Below are 18,642 nucleotides of genomic sequence, written 5' to 3'. Positions count from 1 at the left end.
TTGAAAAGGACCAGAAAGTGGAGTCCCCCAAGGATTAGTATTGGGCCCTGTCCTTTTTTAAACTTGTTCATAAACGATCTAAAGTTAGGAGTGAGCAGTGAGGTGGTCAACTTTGCTAATGACACTAACTTGTTCAGAGTTGTTAAAGAGATTTGAGAGCTCCAAAAGGACTTCCTCACACTGAGTGAATGAGTGGTAAAATGACAAATGCAGTTCAGTGTAAACAAGGGTAAAGTGATGAATTTTGGGGCACCCCTCCTGAAATTCACATATACTTCCATGGGGTCTGAACTGGCAGTGACAGACCAGGAATGAGACCTAGGTGCATAATACCTCAATGAAGGTGTCGACCCAGTGTTTGGCAGCCATGAAAAAGGCAAATTCTATGCTAGGGATCCTTAGGAAAGGAGTTGAAAATAAAACTCTTGACATCATAATGCCATTATACGAATCAGTGGTGCAGCCTCATTTGGAATGCTGTGCTCAGTTCTGGTTGCCTCACCAGTTGAGAAAGTTTCAGAAAAGGGCAACCAAAATGATCGTGGGGATGGAGCAACTATGTTGTGAAGACTGCAGTTACCACCATCCCTGACCACCGGTCCTGCTGGCTAGGGATGATGGGAGTTGTAGTTCCAAAGCAGCTGGAGACGCAAGTTTGGGAAACACTGATCTAGAGGTTCCCACAAATGTGGGTGAAAATCTGTCCAGGAATTGAACCTGGGACTTTTAGCTTGCAGGCAGCAACACTACAGCCCTTTCCATTTGCCATAGGTGCCTGTGCTATTTCAGCTTTAAAAATAGAAACCTCAAGGGAAGGGGAACCTGTGCTGATGTGCCTTGCAGGGAAAATGAGCAGGGTCTACAGCTTGGGGTTCCCTTCTGCAAAATCCTGTGTGTTTCCTAAATGTTGCAAGGCTTTCCTTCAGCCACCAAGGGGCAGTGTAAGCCTTTCCCCCACACTGTTCAAATGCTGTCTCTCCTTAATCCAGGAGTAGCTAAACTGCCCTTCTCCAGCTTTGCCAGAGTTGGACCATCAACTAAAAAAGGCACCCCAGATTAATTTGGCAGGACCATCTTTAACAAAAACTATGTTTTATTTTTAATATTAAACGGGGTAAAGGGGACCCCTTACAATTAAGTCCAATCGCGAACGACTCGGGGGTTGCAGCGCTCATCTTGCTTTACAGGCCGAGGGAACCGGCGTTTGTCTGCTTCCGCAGACAGTTTTCCCAGGTCATGTGGCCAGCATGACTAAGCCACTTCTGGCGAAACCAGAGCAGTGCATGGAAACTCTGTTTACCTTCCTGCTGGAGCGGTATCTATCTACTTGCACTGCGTGCTTTCGAACTGCTAGGTTGGCAGGAGCTGGGACAGAGCAACAGGAGCTCACCCCGCTGTGGGGATTCGAACCGCCGACCTTTCTATTGGCAAGCCCAAGTGGCACAGTGGTTTAACCCAAAGCCTAAATACAGCGCAGAAGGCAGACACCATAATAAAGCGGGCCTTCCCCATCATGCTGGCACAGGAGGGAAGGTATTTTCTAGGACAGTGTGTGTTACAAAATGTACATGCATAATCTCAAAGCTTGCCAACACTTTTAGGCCCATGGGCACATTTGGATTTTTCAGGGAGTGCCATGGGTCCCACCTCTAATGGTCCATTCTCTCCCTGCTTCCTTGATCAGCCCATTCCTGAGACACAGAAGGAAAGAGTGTGCCACACATCTTATATTTCCCAGTCATCTGGGTGAAGGTTAGACACAATAGAATTAATCTGAGCCTTGAAAAGTACATAGAGCTGAAAGAGGAAGTGGGAACGAATGTCGCTTTTCCAACTTCCTCCTTCAGCTCTATGTACTTTCCATGGGAGCTTCCCCACCTCTTGACTAAGGGGGTGCTGGGAGGGGGAGAGGGCAGAGGCACCCCAAGCATCAGGGGAAGACCTCAAAGTTATCCTTGCACCCACGGGTGCCACGTTGGAAATCCCTGCGTTATCTGAAGCCCAAGAAGTTCGCGTTCCCTTAAAAATTGTACATTTATGCAGGTTTGATGGATGCTCAGTGGATTAAGTAACTCACACTTCTTTCATTGGGCCACAGCCTTATTTGTAATCATGGGCGACATTAAGATTGCATGCTTTTTTGGTTTTGTTTTGAAAAGGTGAAGCAAGTTCATAGAATTGTTAAAAGCTGGAAATGGCGTTAGATGTTTATCCAGCCCAACTGCCTGCTCTGAGCAGGATCTATAACTTACTTATTTCATTACATTATATTTATACCCCACCTTTCCTTCATGGAGCTCAAAGCGGCATACACGATCCCACTCCCCACCCCCCATTTTAATCCTCACAACAACCCTGTGAGGTAGGCTAGGCTGAAAGTGAGTCCCTGGTCCAAGATCAACCAGTGCACTGAAATAAATGAGTGGGATTTGCACCCTGGTCTCTCAGGTCTTAGTCCAGCACCCTAACCACTATACTACACTGTTGTTGGATGTAGCTAAAACACCCCCTGAAATATAACTCTCCAGGCTCTGCTCAGACGTCCTCAGCAAAGCAGAACATGCCATCTTCCTGGGCAGCCTGCTCTGTACCTCTTTCCATTACCAAGTTTCTCCTAATCTTTAGTCCAAAACAGCTTCCCTGCAATTTCCACCCATTGCTCCCAGTTCTGCCTTCTGGAGAGGCAAACAACGGTAAGTCTGTTCCATCTTCTGCACAACATGGACTTGCTGAAGACTATTGTGTCTCCCCTTCTCTTTTCCAGGCTAAATACACCCAGCAACTTCCACCGTTCTGCACAGGATTTGTAAAGTACTCGTTTTTATTGTCCTTGTAACAACAGAAATCGTGAGCAAGGCAAACATGAATCATGTGCATAGGGTTGTAGCTAGTGTTAGTGTAGCTCAGATCCATTAACTCCAATGGGTCTGATCTGAGAACTTAGTTGGATACACCTATGGTTTTCTCTCTCTGTCTCATAAAGTCTCTGCTAATAAGCCTATAAATTCCGAAATCTGAATAACGAAGGGATACTGATTCAATCTGCACTTTCCCTACAACTTACTCTGCTTCCTTTATTCCTTTTGCAAAGAATTTGTGGTGGCCTAGAAGTTGGCAGAGGAACACTTTATTTTCTGGAACGAATTTTTTCACAGGCAGTCTACTTCTGAATACCAGATTCTGGGGGTCTAGGTGGTTGAAGCCTTTATGTCCCGGTCTAAGATGGAGTGTCCCAGTGGTTCTTATGTTCTTAGGAGCAAAATGTCTTCTGAGCTTAAAAGTATATATATATATTTAAGCATCCATTAAGGGGGAGACCACCTCTGTGCCTCTGCAGTGCTGAATTCTGTAAACATACCCAGACATACCATAGTTATCCTTCCAAAATATAAATACCTAGCCCTAAAATTGGGAAGGATCTCTGTTCCATCCCCCTCTCCGTTTGCCCTTCCTTATTTTATGCACCACGTCGGGGTCTTTGTGCCCCCTGCTCAATGGACCGGTGACACCTGGGAGTTGCTCCCTTCTCCCTCTAGCGTCGCCGACCCCCACGACACTGCAGCAGCATCCGGAAGGTGGTCCGGAACGACCTATTGCAGAGGGCGTAGCACATGGGGTTGATGGTGCTGTTGACATAGCAAAGCCAGTACCCCAGTTTCCAAAGGCCTTTGGGGATGCATCCCTGGCAGAAAGTCGACACCAGCACCATGATGTTGTAGGGAGTCCAGGTGATGATGAAGGCCAAAAGGATGGCGCTGAGTGTCCGGGCTGCTTTCTTCTCCTTCATCAGAGAGAGCGTTTTCCTTTTGGAGACACGATTCTTCCTCCTCTTCCTCCTGAAGGCTTGGCTCTTGGCCGCTGCTGGAGTCTTCTCCATCAGTGGAGGCATTTCTGCTTTCTTGAGCTTGTTCTCCATGATCGGAGGTTGCCTTGGGATCCCGACGAGGACCTTTCCGCCCGCCCAGTTCCTACTGGACGCTGCCTTGGGATCTTGGCACTGACCTGGCTGCGGTGGCTGCAGGACGGTGCTGATCATGGGCAGGCGGATGACTGCTGAGCAGATGGTGTGGACTTCGAAGGGCTGTTCCTCGCCCTCGGATGATGTCAAGGAGTCGGCAGAGGCCTCCTCTACTTCCTCATCCTCCGTGTTGTTCCAGCTGCCATTGCTGCTTTGGTCTACAAACAGGCCCTCGGCCCTCTGCCCAGCAGGAAAGCAGCATGTCTGCAGAGGAAGGACAACCACGGCAGAGGAAGCTGCAACAGCATGGGATGGCTCCGAGCTGCTACTGCTGCTGCCCCCGCTGCCACTGTTTGGGGGTATTCTGGAGGCAGCTTGCGGTTTGTTCCCAAACTCTGAGCCCTGTAGTCCAGACAGTTCCTTGGCTCTCTTCTGGATCTCCTGGAAGATCTTCCAGTAGAGAGCCACCATTATGATGACGGGGAGGTAGAAGGCCGCAATGGCCGTTCCAAAGGTGATGATCGGCACAGAGAAGAACTGGATGTAGCAGTCGTCCTCAGGGACTGTCCGCTTGCCGACAAAGTTCTGCCAGAACAAGATGGCGGGTGCCCACAGGATAATGGAGATCAGCCAAGCCAAGGCTATCATAACAGCGGCCCTCTTGGGTGTCCGCTTGGCTCTGTAGGTGAGCGGGCGGGTGATGGAGAAGTAGCGGTCGAAGCTGATGACCAACAGGTTCATGACAGACGCGTTGCTGGCAACGTAGTCCAGGGCCAGCCACAAATCGCAGGCCACACTGCCCATCGCCCACCGCCCCATGACAATGTAGGTGGTGTACAAGTTCATGGAGATGGCTCCAATGATGAGGTCGGCACCAGCTAAGCTGAGCAAGAAGTAATTGTTGACGGTCTTCAGCTCCCGGTTGACCTTGAAAGAGACCATCACCAGAAGGTTCCCCACCACAGTGACAAAGGAGATGATCCCCGTCGTCAAAATGATCAAGACCACCTCCCAAAGAGAGTGCCCACCTTCTGACGAAGGCTTGGTGGGTTCCAGGGTGTCGTTTGGAGCTAGTGGGTTGCTTGAGATGTTCATGGTGTCACCGTGAAGTCTCTCCTGCCCACCATCTAGGAAAGGGTTCCAGGAAGACAGCCACATGGGTATGTGGAACAAGGTCCTTTTTTACTTCTGACGGTCACCTCAGATTAAAAGGAAGTGGCAGTTGCAGACTTTCCTTCAGCCCAAGGACTTCACCTGGAAGGAGAGGAATGGAGACAGAAGTAAGTAACATAGCCTGATGCCTGCAAAGCCTACATTGGTGGTCCCAGATAGATCCCCACTCCAACTCTGAGCCTTAAAAAAAAAAAAAGTCTCTAGTCCTCTTGGGAAAACAGTTGCGAAGCAAAATGTGCAGGTATCCTCATAAGTGAAATCTGTGAAATGAGACAACCTGCCTGTTCCACTTGTCAGACATTTTAGCCAATGAGTGAAGTCCGAACTATGCTTGATGCACTTCCTGTTTGGACACCAGGCAATATAAATCCCTGAACTCCTAAAGAGCTCCTGTTTCAACCTCCCCCTTCAATGCACTTTTCTGGCTTCTGGCTTCTTTTCTAAGTGGAAGCTCAACAGGTTAAGCCTTTTCTCATACAATTATGGGAAAAGCTTCACCATGGTAGCTCAATCAGTAGAGCATGAGGCTCTTGACCTGGGGGGAGGGAGCACATTTTTCAGGGGGAAATCACACTGCGAAATTGTGCGAGATCGCAGCATCCAAAATGGCCACTATTCTCTCGTGATTAAAAAAGGATGTCCCGGTTTTTCCGGGACACTTGTGGGGTATGCATTTGTCTCAATTTGCCTGCATGGTGCTTAAGTGGAGGTTAGGCAATGCCCTGTCTTTACTGAACATTTGAAAGAACGTAAGAAGAGCCTGGCTGCTGGATCAGGCCAAAGCCCCATCTTGTCCAGCATCCTGTTCTCAGTTTCCAACCAGATGACTCTGGGAAGCTCACAAGCAGGACCTGAGCATAACAGAGAAATCTCCACTTGTGATTACGAGCAACTGGCGCACAGCCTCCAATAACAGAGGTAGTGTATAGCCATTGTGGCTAATAGCCATTCATTCTGTTTGGCTTGTGACATGGATCATTCTTCTTGATTTGCTTGCAGGGCGTTTACACATCTTTCCGATCATTCGCTCATCCATCCATCCATCTCCCCATCACATTTCCAACTGCAAAAAGTCTGGTGTGTGTGTGTTTTAAGTAGGTTTGTTGCATCAAAGCACTTAAATGTACTTTAATTGTGCAAACCTTAAATTCCTCCTGCAAAACATTTATTAATTTTTACTTTCATAACAGTAAAAAGGCAGCATTACAATATCTAAGAATAAAACCTACAAGAAGCACCCACTGTTAAATGCCGATGAGATAAAAAGGAGAAAATTCATTTTGCAAAGGAGGCCTGCGTTGAAAAGTGTGCCGTTTCAGACCGTCCAAGTGTCCCTATTTTCCAGGAACAGTCCTGGATTTACAGAAGCTGTCCTGGTTTCTGATTTGATCCTGGAATGTCCCACTTTTCCTTGGGCATCCCTATTTTCATCAGGTAAATGTTGGAGAGTATGGAGTTATTGGACCCCCGAACCCAGGAGATAAGTAACTATACAACCTTTAGAAGACATCTGAAGCAACCAGTCAGATGGGTGGGGTATAAATAATAAAATTGTTGTTGTTGAATAGGATGTCCCTATTTTCATCAGAGAAATGTTGGAGGGTGTGCCATTCTCAGAAGGCATCTGAAGAAAGAAAGAGATGGTTTCTGCCAAATCGTCTACTGGCAGTGAGTTCCACAGGGCAAGGCTCACCACCCTAAGGCTCTGGACCCTTGCAAAGGTGAGCTGAACCTCAGGGGTATGGGGAAACCCCTAGAAATGCCCCAACTGAGGATCTCAAGGCTTGTGGTGGAGCATAAGGAATCAGGAAGGATTTTTAAGGTCTTTTGAGCCCCAGTTGTTTAAGCTTTGTGAATTAACCCAAGTACCTTGACCCATAGCAAATGGCGACCATCTGCAGGTAATCTAAGAAAATAAATCTCGCATACCTGAAGGCCTGCCATGTGGGAGAAACAGCTGCTTTGGTCTACAGTGTCCTCAACTCAACCTTCTGTCCCTCCCTGGGCAGCTTGGAAGGTCTCCTTTGGTCTTTCTTCTCCTTCCTTTCTCCTTTCTCTTTCTCTCCCTCCTGCCCACCAAGGGGCAGCTGAGGGAGACGGCGGCAGTGGGGGGTTTCTCAAGCAGAAAGAGCCGGCCGTTGTTCCTTTCAAAACTGCTCCTTGTGGGGCTTCCCCCACTTCTTCTCTGTCTTCCCCTTGTGTCAATATTCCATAGTCACGAGTTCAAACAGAACCTCCTGGCACCACAGAGGCACCTTGGGAGAGAAGGAAGCTGAGGCCTGATTAAAAATAGGGAGGCTTGTGGCTCAGGGGCAGGACCTGCTGGGTAGGGAGGAGGTTCCAAGTTCAAGTTAAAAAAGAACTCCGGTAAGTGATAGAACAGGGGACACGGGTAGCGCTGTGGGTTAAACCACAGAGCCTAGGACTTGCTGATCAGAAGGTTGGCGGTTCGAATCCCCACGACGGGGTGAGCTCCCGTTGCTCGGTCCCAGCTCCTGCCAACCTAGCAGTTTGAAAGCACGTCAAAGTGCAAGTAGATAAATAGGTACCGCTCCAGCGGGAGGGTAAACGGCGTTTCCGTGCGCTGCTCTGGTTCGCCAGAAGCGGCTTAGTCACACTGGCCACATGATCTGGAAGCTCCTTCGGCCAATAAAGCGAGATGAGCGCCACAACCCCAGAGTCGTCCACGACTGGACTTAATGGTCAGGGGTCCCTTTACCTTTTTAAGTGATAGAACAGACTCTTCTGCCATTGAGATCTTGGTGGAACTGCTGCCATGCAATAGAACAGGAACAGGAAACCCTCAAGAATGGGGGGTAGCCCTCCAACCCTCTCCATCTGGTCCTAAGGATTCTCCCCAGGCTGCAGTCTCACTGGTCTTGCTTTGAACCCCAGTGTTTGTGCCTGGCTGGAATGTGCCCTTAAAGATAATGCTTCTTGCTTGCATGGATGGAAGATGGAGAGAGGGGTGCAAGTGTGTGGAAACTAGCTTACTGCACAGAGGTAAAATGCAGATGTACTGCTCCACCCAGTTTTGCTTTGACACCCTGCACCCACCCTGATGTGGTCCTAATCTGGATTACCCCAAGCATGCAGTGGAAAGTGTTGTTGTTGTTGTTGTTACATTTTTATTCCATCTTTCCTCGAAGGAGCTCAAGGTGATGTACATGTTATCCTCACAACAACCTTGTGAGGAAGGTTAGGTGGAGAGAGAGGCAGTGACTGGCCCACAGTCACCCAGGCAGCAGGGTTACATGCCACCCCAATCTCCAAGCGGTGTGAAATCCCAGGGGCTCACTCAGGGTTTGTCACTTTCTCTCCAGGGCCCCCCCCCCCATGCAATCTGAGACAGCGCCTGTGCGAAGCTAATTCCTCCTCTGCTCTCTTCATACCTTTCCTGGTTCTGGGAGACCAGCAGGGATGGGAGCTTGTCGCAGCAGGAGGGAGAGACTCCCGCGACTTCCCCAGCCTGACTCATCCCTGCCTCTTGGCCTCCCTCCTTGCTCTCGCCCGCTTCAGTTTCTGCTTCTGTTTCTTCTTCAGCTTCAGGCTCCTCCCTCTTCTCCCTCTGACCTCCCCTTGCCGTCCCACCAGCACTCCCCAGGGCCTGAGCCTTCTTCCCTTGAGGGTTCCCCAGCTGGTTCCCCTCCCACCATTCCTCTGCGTCCAAGCAGTCCGTGAGACATCCACATTTTTGCCATTTCCCCTAATATAACACACCGTTCTATGTCACCTTCACCAATGCATGCATTTCTGTGCCCATTGCTCTCCACTACAGTGGTACCTTGGGTTACATACGCTTCAGGTTACATACGCTTCAGGTTACAGACTCAGCTAACCCAGAAATAGTGCTTCAGGTTAAGAACTTTGCTTCAGGATGAGAACAGAAATCGTGTTCCGGTGGCGCGGCGGCAGCAGGAGGCCCCATTAGCTAAAGTGGTGCTTCAGGTTAAGAACAGTTTCAGGTTAAGAACGGACCTCTGGAACGAATTAAGTACTTAACCCGAGGTACCACTGTACATGCATTTTTGGTACACAGTTTTTGCTTGCAGAACTGCATCACCAAATTTGAAGCAGTGCTGTCTTTGAAGGATTGCATGCCGTGTTTTGGGAAGGGCAAAGCAGGGAGGCTTCCTTTTCAACATGAACCAGACTGAAACCCCCCCCCCCCCGCCCCCAATTCTCTAGACCCAGGTGCCAGGCTTACGGCACCAGCCTGCTCCACCCTCGTATTTTTGGGCCGTGATTTTTCTTGCCTGCTCCACATGGTTTCTAAACCTCTACCAAGGCAGGGAGGAGAGGGGCTTGCCAAGTGAGGAGGCCAGGTGCGCGTGTCTTGCGGATCGGGCCAAGAGCGGAGCGTGGTCGAGAACGCTGCCTCTCTTAGGCATCCGTCCGTTGGCGGAAAATATTTACATTAGCTTTTGATGAATGGAGCTCTGGATGTCATCATGGAGGTGCTGATGGGGAAAGAGCTGCTCTTGCCACCCTCCTCCTCGGTCTGTACATCTTTGGGCGGTGAGGCTCAAGAGTGCGAGGCCATCTGGAATATCCTGTGCCTATGTAGGTGCTCCAAGCCAGAGGAGGCCTGCCTTCTATTTGTCAACAAGAGGCAATCTCTCGGGTGCCAGAATTGGGAGACAGAGGAACTTGACCCAGGGAGAGGGGGTAAAACATCAGCGTGTTCTCCTGCCCAAACATTAGTTCTCTGGGACATTAGAAGGACAAAATTAACCCTGACAAACAGGACCGATGCTCCAGGAAGTTTGGGAATTGTAGTACGACACAGGCAGCGGAAACCTGCCCTAAGCTGCGACTGCTGTTGCAACTGGGAAAAGGAAACAGAAAGGCTGGAGAAGGGAAGACAGAGTTGAAAGGAGAATCAGGGGGCCTTTCCTGTGACTTGCCCAGCCTGGGCATAGCGTGGGTTGCCGGGGCAAGTGTTGTGCCTTTGTGATGAATTGGGCAGCAGCTCGTCCCCTTGCTGGCCATTGTCTAATTAAGGGAGTCTCTCCTTGCAAACTGGCCCCAGCCTGGGAGTAGAGATAATGCAGAGAAACACAGAGCCAGGAACATTTTTGTCCCCATCTTCCGGAGTTCTACATGATGGGCTCATCCACACTTGTCCCACAGTTTCTAGGCATGGGTATGAGACGTTTTTCTTTTGCCCCGTGCCTCTCCCTCTGGGAAAGCCACTGTTTTCGTTTGTTTGTTTGTTTTTAATTTAGTTTTTATTAAAGACTTTTTTGTGATACAAAACAAACAAATAAACAAGGAAAAGTACATGTAGCGTCTCCACTTTCAGTTCATAGAATCTTTTCTCACAGTTCATTTACATTCGGTGTGAGACACTGGACTCAGCTACACAGCTGCAAATAAAACGTTTTAAGTTTGTTGTAAAGTGAATTATACCAATGTGCCACTAGATGGCGATGGTAAGCTATGGCAAATTCAATATATATTTCAAAACTTTTATTAAAAAAGCATTTTCACAACTTTTTAATATGTGTCTAGATTCTGCCACTATTGTCATAGACTTTTGGGGGCAGAAGAGGGGGCGAGGGAGGGAGGGGGAGGGAGGGCATTGTGGGGGGTGTTGATGACATTTTCATTCTATTGCATAGTGTTTGTGGCAGGGTTTTTGTGTCTACCACCCAGAGTGGCTGGGGAAACCCAGTCAGGTGGGCAGGGTACAAATAATAAAGTTCTTCTCATCATTATTACCGCTGAATTGGAACGACGCGAATCCGTAACAAACCTGATTGACTTTTGTTCCGATTCAGTGGTAAACAATGGGATTTCCTGGGGAAAGCTGTGGGACAAAAGGAAAAACCTCTTGGACCCATGCCTAGGAATCATGGAATCATGGATGAGCCTTGTGACTAAAGAACCAGCGGCATAGCTAGCCGCTCGGGTGCCCAGTGTGGTGCACGCATCCTGCAGCCAGGGGTGGGGTGCGCTGCGTGGAGCCTCTCTGCCGCCTCCCCCTCAGCTGTAGGGCGGCTGAGAGAGAGGCGGTGGGCAAACACAAGCTCCACACTGCCGTTTCAGGCAGCGCCAAGCCTGCAGTCGCTCAAGCCACCACGTCACTCCCAGGAGAGACGCGTGGCTCGGGCATGCTGCAGGCCCCGTGGTAAGTGCCAGTCCCTGCGGTGTGGCGCCCAGTGCCAGCCGCATTTCATTGCATTTCTTGTCTGAACTTAAAAGTTCCGTGAGCCCATTTTTTAATTATTATTTTTTAAAACTCATATTTTTGTCATTTTGTCACACCCCCCTCAGTGATGACACCTGGGGCGGCCCACACCCACTACACCCCCTTCCTCCGCCACTGTAGAGAACAAGAAGCTGAGAGGGAGTGCTACCCCCAGGATGGGTTGTAAGTTCAAAAGCGGGCAGGTAGGTGGCTGGGTGGGGGCTGGCTAAGGGTAGAGGGAGGTTTGTTGGGCAGCGAGCGCCCCTTTCGCCCTAATACAACAGCCTCAACTGGTGTGTGACTCACAATATCGGCGTGCATTTGTGGGAACGTTTTGCGTCTCACTTTCTTGAACCCTCTGGAATCTGCCAAAGCGTGTTCTTACTCACACTGTGTTTATGGAATAAAATCGCAGAGTGACACCTCTGCGCTGCCTGCCTTCCTCTCTTTCTCTGCCGCTGCTGTAAGTCAGCGTGCTGTTCTATTTTGGGGTTTGGTGCATGGAAAGGGCGGTGCGTTGCATGGATGCTCGTGGGAGAGCGGGGAATGTGGCACCCGATTGGCTGTGGCCAGAGGTGGTGGCATTCCACAGCTCCACGGGCAGGGCGCTAATCATTACTTTCAGTGTCACAAAGGTTCGTAATGTACATGGAAGCTGTGTGAAGTATTGCTCCAGTACAGTTCCAACAGTTTCTATTTTCAGGTGCTATTCAGTCACAAATTCCAGTTAGCGCAGGTTGTGTAATGATTCAAGTTGGCTTGGAGGTCTTGCGCAACAAACCAGCATGCCCTCCAACATTTCTCTGGTGAAAATCGGGACGTCCTAAGGAAAACATTCTGGAATCAAATCAGAAACCAGGATGGCTTCTGTAAATTCGGGACTGTTGCTGGAAAATAGGGAGGGTCTGAGCTACATCCCATTGGACATTTTGTGATAAGGGGAATGTATACCCTCCAACATTTCTCTGATGAAAATAGGGATGTCCTATTCAATGATGATGATGATGATGATGATGATGATGATGATGCTCCACACAGCCACTCTGGGCAGCTTCCAACATATATAAAAACATAATAAAACAGTAAACTTTTTTTTAAAATTCCCTATATAGGACTACCCTCAGATGTCTTATATAGGTTGTATAGTTACTTATCTCCTTGGCTCAGGAGTTGCATAACTCCATACCCTCCAACATTTATCTGATGAAAATAGGGTTGCCCTAAGGAAAATGGGGACATTCCAGGATCAACTCAGAAACCGGGACACTTGGAGGGTCTGGAATGGCACTGTTTTCAACTTAGGCCTCCTTTGCAATATGAATTTTCTTTTTTTAGCTCTTCGGCATTTAACAATGCTTTGTGGATGCTTCTCGCTGGTTTTATTCTTAGACATTGTAATGCTGCCTTGAAATGCTTTTACGAAAGTAAAAATTAATAAATGTTTTTGCAGGAGGAATTTAAGGTTTGTACAATTAAAGTACATCAAAGCGTCAGGAATACACACGGGAAAGTGTGGGATAAATGATGGCTTGATGCAACCTCACCTGACCTCTCTGCAAAAATGCTCAGTAAATAGCCGATGACGTCTAGCCACCCCACAGGCATTGCCTGCAAACAAATTAGGAGGAATGCTCAATAAACAGGTCACCTGACGTGGCCTACGTCTGAGCACGAGCAGAAAGGCTTTGCCGTAAAGAGGAGTGGAGAAACTTGGTTCGTCTTTATTTTTGCAGGTGGATGACATAAATTGCTCCCTCCGGCACCAAGTAACAAAAAGCTCCATGTCGAGACACAGTGTGGTGTAGTGGTTAGAGGGTTGGACTATGACCTGGGAGACTCAGATTCAAACACCTGCTTTGCCATGAAGCTCACTAGGTCTAGCACCTGTCTCTCAGCTTCACCTTAGTTGTAAGGATAAATGGGGAGGGGGGGAGAATAATCTCTGCCATATTGAGCTCCTTGGGGGAATGGTGGGATGCAAATAAACCCTTAAAAAGGTAAAGGTAAAGGACCCCTGACAGTTAAGTCCAGTCACAGACGACTCTGGGGTTGCGGTGCTCATCTCGCTTTACAGGCCAAAGGAGCTGGCAGTTTTTCCAGGTCATGTGGCCAGCAGGACTAAGCCGCTTCTGGTGCAATGGAACACTGAAACCAGAGCAGCGCATGGACATGCCGTTTACCTTCTTGCCAGAGCGGTACCTATTTATCTACTTGCACTTTTGGGTGTGCTTTCGAACTGCTAAGTTGGCAGGAGCTGGGACCGAGCAACAGGAGCTCACTCTGTTGTGGGGATTCGACCCACCGACCTTCTGATCGGCAAACCCAAGAGGCTCAGTGGTTTAGACCACAGCGCCACCCGCATCCCTTAGCGTGACCTTAACTCCCGTCCTGTTCTTGCAGTGGATGAATGAACTTGAACTGTTTGTTTGCGTTTTGTAATTTTGACTATAGTATCAATAAACACGATCTGTTCTGTGCACATTGATGTTCAAAGGTTGTTGCTGTCTCAGCCTAACCTACCTTGCAGGGTCGTTGTGAGGGTAGGATGTGAAGGGGGAGAACCATGTCTGCCACTTTGGAGGAAAGGTGGGCTTATCAAGGACAAATGTCCAGTTTCATAGCCTGCATCTGACTTTCCAAAAGCACCAGCCTGGCTGCAGTTAGAAACGAGATAGATCTAGGATCTGATGCATTACATAATGGTGTCTTTTATATCTGCAGACGCATCCATTCTCAATTGATGCCCAGAGTCGGGGACCGTCTGCCTGCTTACCCTTATTTAATTTCTCTCCTTCTAAAAGCCTTAATTTGAAACAGAAGGCAGTTGTTTACAACCTTGCCAGGGGTCCAGCAAGGCCCCTGAAGGGAATCTAACACAGGGACATAGGGAGAGCCTGGCTGCTTCTGCTGGACCACACTAAAGGCCCGTCTAGTTCAGCATCCTTTCCTCACTGTGTGGCCAAGCAGACGCTCCAACGGGAAGCTGGGAAGCAAAGCCAGTGGTCAAGGGTAGGGTAGGAGCAATGACAAACCTAGAGAGCATCTTAAAAAGTAGAGACATCACCTTGCCAACAAAGGTCTGTATATTAAAAGCTATGGTTTTCCCAGTAGTGATGTATGGAAGTGAAAGCTGGACCATAAAGAAGGCTGATTGCCAAAGAATTGATGCTTTTGAATTATGGTGCTGGAGGAGACTCTTGAGAGTCCCATGGACTACAAGAAGATCAAACCTCTCCATTCTTAAGGAAATCAGCCCTGAGTGCTCACTGGAAGGACAGATTGTGAAGCTGAGGCTCCAATACTTTGGCCACCTCATGAGAAGAGAAGACTCCCTGGAAAAGACCCTGATGTTGGGAAAGATCACAAGGAGAAGGGGACGACAGAGGATGAGATGGCTGGATAGTGTACTCGAAGCTACAAACATGAGTCTGACCAAACTGCGGGAGGCAGTGGAAGACAGAAGTGCCTGGTGTGCTCTGGTCCATGGGGTCATGAAGAGTCGGACACGACTAAATGACTAAACAACAACAACAAGGGTAGGAGTGCCTTGTTTCTAGAAGGAAAATTCAGGACACAAAAGTTGTTAAGCTTTTTTTTGGGGGGGGAATGAAAAATCGCACTAAAATGCTGATGGAATTTCATGAAGACTTAAAAACAAAAGATCAAAAACTGATGTAAAATAGTGGAGAAGTGAAATTAAGGCTGGAAAATTGAGAACCAGGAAAATCAAGTTGGACAGATTCACCTGTCCCTTGCGTGGGGTGGGGTGTCTTGACTTTTCCCACTTTTTTTCGCTGTGGGAAAGAGAAACCAGATCTTCCAAAAGCTATGTGAAGAGAATAAAACGTAGCACATGTGCATTGCAAAGCTTGCAGGAAACTATTGAGGCTGCCTTTGCTGGCAGGTGGTTAATGTTACTGCTGGGGGCGGGGGGTGGACTGGGGAAGTGAGCCCCCACTCAGCTCTCTCCAGAGAAGTGGAACATTTGTCTCATATCTTCCCCATATAAGCTCTCCCCGTCTGCTTAAGCCACGTGCTTGCAATTCCACAGAACTTGCGAGAGCTTCTAAACACTGAAGTGTTTAGAACTTTTCATTTGAGCGTGCAGGATTGAACCCCTGAACCTCTTTCCAGTGCCATGGCTTGGCCCAGAAAGACATTTGATTTGACTGATTATCTGTACGCTGCTCCCCCAACAACAACACCACGCTCAAAGCAGCTCCAGATAATTACAAAGCACTGAAAATTAGCAAGCAACATTTCTATTACAGTAACTGTACTGAGCACAATAGCACAGAATTAAAGTGATGAGGGTGGCGCTGTGGTCTAAACCACTGAGCCTCTTGGGCTTGCCGATTGGAAGGTTGGTGGTTCGAATTCCTGTGACAGGGTGAGCTCTCTTTGCTCGGTCCCAGCTCCTGCCAACCTAGCAATTCGAAAGCACACCAGTGCAAGTAGATAAATAGGTACTGCTCCGGTAGGAAGGTAAATGGCGTGTCCGTGCGCTGCTCTGGTTTCGCCAGAAGTGGCTTAGTCATGCTGGTCACATGACCTGGAAAAACTGTCTGTGGACAAACGTCTGCTCCCTCGGCCAATAAAGCAACCCCAGAGTCATTTGCGACTGGACTTAACTGTCAGGGGTCCTTTACCTTTACCTTTTAAAGTGTTTCAGTTAACATGGTTATATGCATTTTCAGAAAATGAAAACTCAATGCTCTCTCGCAAGCAGCAGCACATCGTTACAGAAAGTAATGGTGACAGTGCCTCTGAGCATATAGTCACCTTGCTCTGGGGAGAGGGGGGATCCCATGCTTCTCTGTTCTGAGAATCCTTTACATTATAATGACAGTTGCACCCCACTTTTCCTTCTTGGACCGCAAGGGGGCACACATGGTTCTCTTCCCCTCTCCCAATTTTATCCTCACAACAGCCCTGAAAGGTAGGCTTAGGCTGAGAGATACTGGCAGGTCCAAGGTCCCCAGTGGTGTCCCAGGCCTCAGGCCAGGGATGCTGAGTTGCGCCCAACATTGGAGGGGCCCGTTGCGCATGCATGACGGCACACATACAATGTCCCCCAACCCTTCTTGAGCAGGGGGCGGTGGTTCCCCTTAACCTGGAAAAGGTGAGGCACACATAAAACAGTCTCTCGGTACTAATTCTGGGTTCTCTGTTCAAATGAGAACAGCACTGCTTTCTCGTTCCAAGCAAAACCAATTTGTTTGGAAGTAAATTCTTCTGAAATAAATTGGAAATGCTTGTGAGTTAGCACGGTTAACAAACAGGCTTTCTCTTGCCCGTGGTTCCTCATTGTAGCCCACAACTGTTTCTCTTCTGCCATCTGACCTACTCTTGGGATGCAAACCTTCCCCTTACAACCTCCAAGGGCACAGGATGGGCAGGAAGCATTTGTGTGTGTCTGTTGAGGAAATTCTTTCTGTTATTAAACGGCAAGCAAAATTCTTTCCCACAATTTTCCATTTGATGGGTGAATGTCTCAGTTTTGGTTTCCCTCCACATTTCCACAGCGGTTTGTGAATGTTGTTTTCAAAGGGCTTGTGAAAATTCAATTTAGGATGAATTTCTCCTGCTATGCACATTTTTTTTTGTATATGCAATTTTGCCCATTGTACACATTTTTCACAATTTCCTCTAATATAGTGCAATTTTTCTGCATGCTAATTTTTGGCTTGCATAGACACACATTTTACCCCAGCGCCTCTATTTTGGTACATGTCACTTGGCCCGAGAACTGCATTGCCATATTCTGAGAACCGTCAAGGTTCGCTGGGTTTGGGTTCATGAAAGTGTGACTGAGGTAGGCTTGCCTTCAAATGCGAACAGAATCAAATTTGTCTTTCATTTCTAGGTGAAATGTGTTTATTTCTAATGAGCATCTAGTCTATATTAAATCTAACGCTACGTTCTAGAGAGGCAGCTGTGCTAGCCTATTCAGACAAACAAACACAGAAAGAGCCTTGTGGCACTATAAAACTAGACTTTTTATTGCGGCCGAAAGCTTTATGCCACAAAATAACTGCGGATGTTTAGGTCTACAATCCACCGACCATCAGTGATTTGACACAGACAGATAATATCAAAAGAACTCAAAGGGTAATGAGGCTGGTTTTTAGGCCTGAGAGTCACTGTCCTGGGTCAATTCGCCAGGATTTGTCCCCTTACATTGAACAAAAGCATTTCCCAGGCGGTCAACAGTTTTGGTAGGATTCAGCCACATGCTAGCAAATTCAGGTTGCGCATTTCAGGCTGATTTGGAGCATTTGCACAACAAACTCCCCCCCCCCGCAACTCCCCCCAGACTTCTTTTTATAAGGAAAACGATAGGCAATGCACAATAAATTGTGGGATAGCCGTTGCTTTGATGCTACGCCATCTAACATGCCCACAAACAAATCAGAACAAGTGCTAGATAAATTGCCACGGTTGTCTTAGCCTCCCCGCAAACTTTGTGCAAACAAGGCAGGATAAATGCTCATGAAAACAGATTGTCTGGAAATGGCTTCAGCTGTGCCTTAGATCGTGTCGATCTCTAAAGGCTACAAGGCAGTTGACATGAATGCCTCACTTACCTTCCTGAGTCCTGACTCAGATTCTCGGATCATAGCCCATCCAGGTGAGATGCCTGCTGGCCTCTCTAGTTCCTTTGAGACCCACTGAAGACTTGCCTGGTCTCTAGCCGAGGGCTTTTGCTCTTTCTGGGAAGTCTGGTAGTGGGAGCAAACAGCAGACTGGAAGAAGAAGGGAAAAACACCCACCCAGCACTCCAATAAACCATCCTCCTCTCCTTCGCTCCCTCTGCTGGATACGAGACCAAGAGTGAGACTCCTGGCTTTGTGGGAGGATTTTAGAAGGTTGTTATGGAATTGACGAATACGAAATGGATTAGTAGCATAGGAAGTTGCCTTCGGCTGAGTCAGACCATTGGCCCATCTAGCTCCATATTGTCTGCACTGACTGGCAGCAGATCTCATCAGGGTTTCAGGCAGAGAAGCTGATCCTAACCCTATCTGGAGATGCTGGGGTTGAACCTGGGGCATCCAGCATTTAAGCTCCACTGCTGGCCTATGGCACTTCCCAGCTTTTTTTAAAAAATCCTTACTGTAAAAAAAAGAAAACCACAAATATACCTCTGCTTTGGTAACTGGAAGCAGAAATGCTGACTTTTGTTTAGAAGGCTGGGTGTGAGAAGGGGTGTAGCCATGGGCTTAGTGTATTTTTATTTATTTACTTTATTTGGGGGGCAGCTGTCCCCCTGCCTCTGGCTACACCCATGGTTGCAGCCTTGCGGTTGAGCATCAGT

The 18,642-nt window shown here is 48.2% G+C and overlaps 1 protein-coding gene across 1 annotated transcript; it reads right to left on the bottom strand.

Moving 5' to 3' along the window:
• Nucleotides 1–1,878: 1,878 nt before the first annotated feature.
• On the bottom strand, nt 1,879–18,008 carry CHRM1 (cholinergic receptor muscarinic 1). The gene is made up of 2 exons (XM_080985482.1): nt 17,912–18,008; nt 1,879–5,212 (listed from the first exon to the last, which is right to left on the bottom strand). Exon 2 carries the CDS (start codon nt 5,114–5,116, stop codon nt 3,533–3,535), a length of 1,584 nt encoding a protein of 527 aa, XP_080841608.1. The 5' UTR covers nt 5,117–5,212; nt 17,912–18,008; the 3' UTR covers nt 1,879–3,532.
• Between the last annotated feature and the right edge of the window lie 634 nt (nt 18,009–18,642).

Source organism: Podarcis pityusensis (genome assembly GCF_964106645.2).
Source record: "Podarcis pityusensis genome assembly, chromosome: 16".
Classification (NCBI taxonomy): Eukaryota; Metazoa; Chordata; class Lepidosauria; order Squamata; family Lacertidae; genus Podarcis; species Podarcis pityusensis.
The sequence above is the reverse complement of the archived record's forward strand: the minus strand, read 5'-3'. Positions and strand labels throughout refer to the sequence as shown.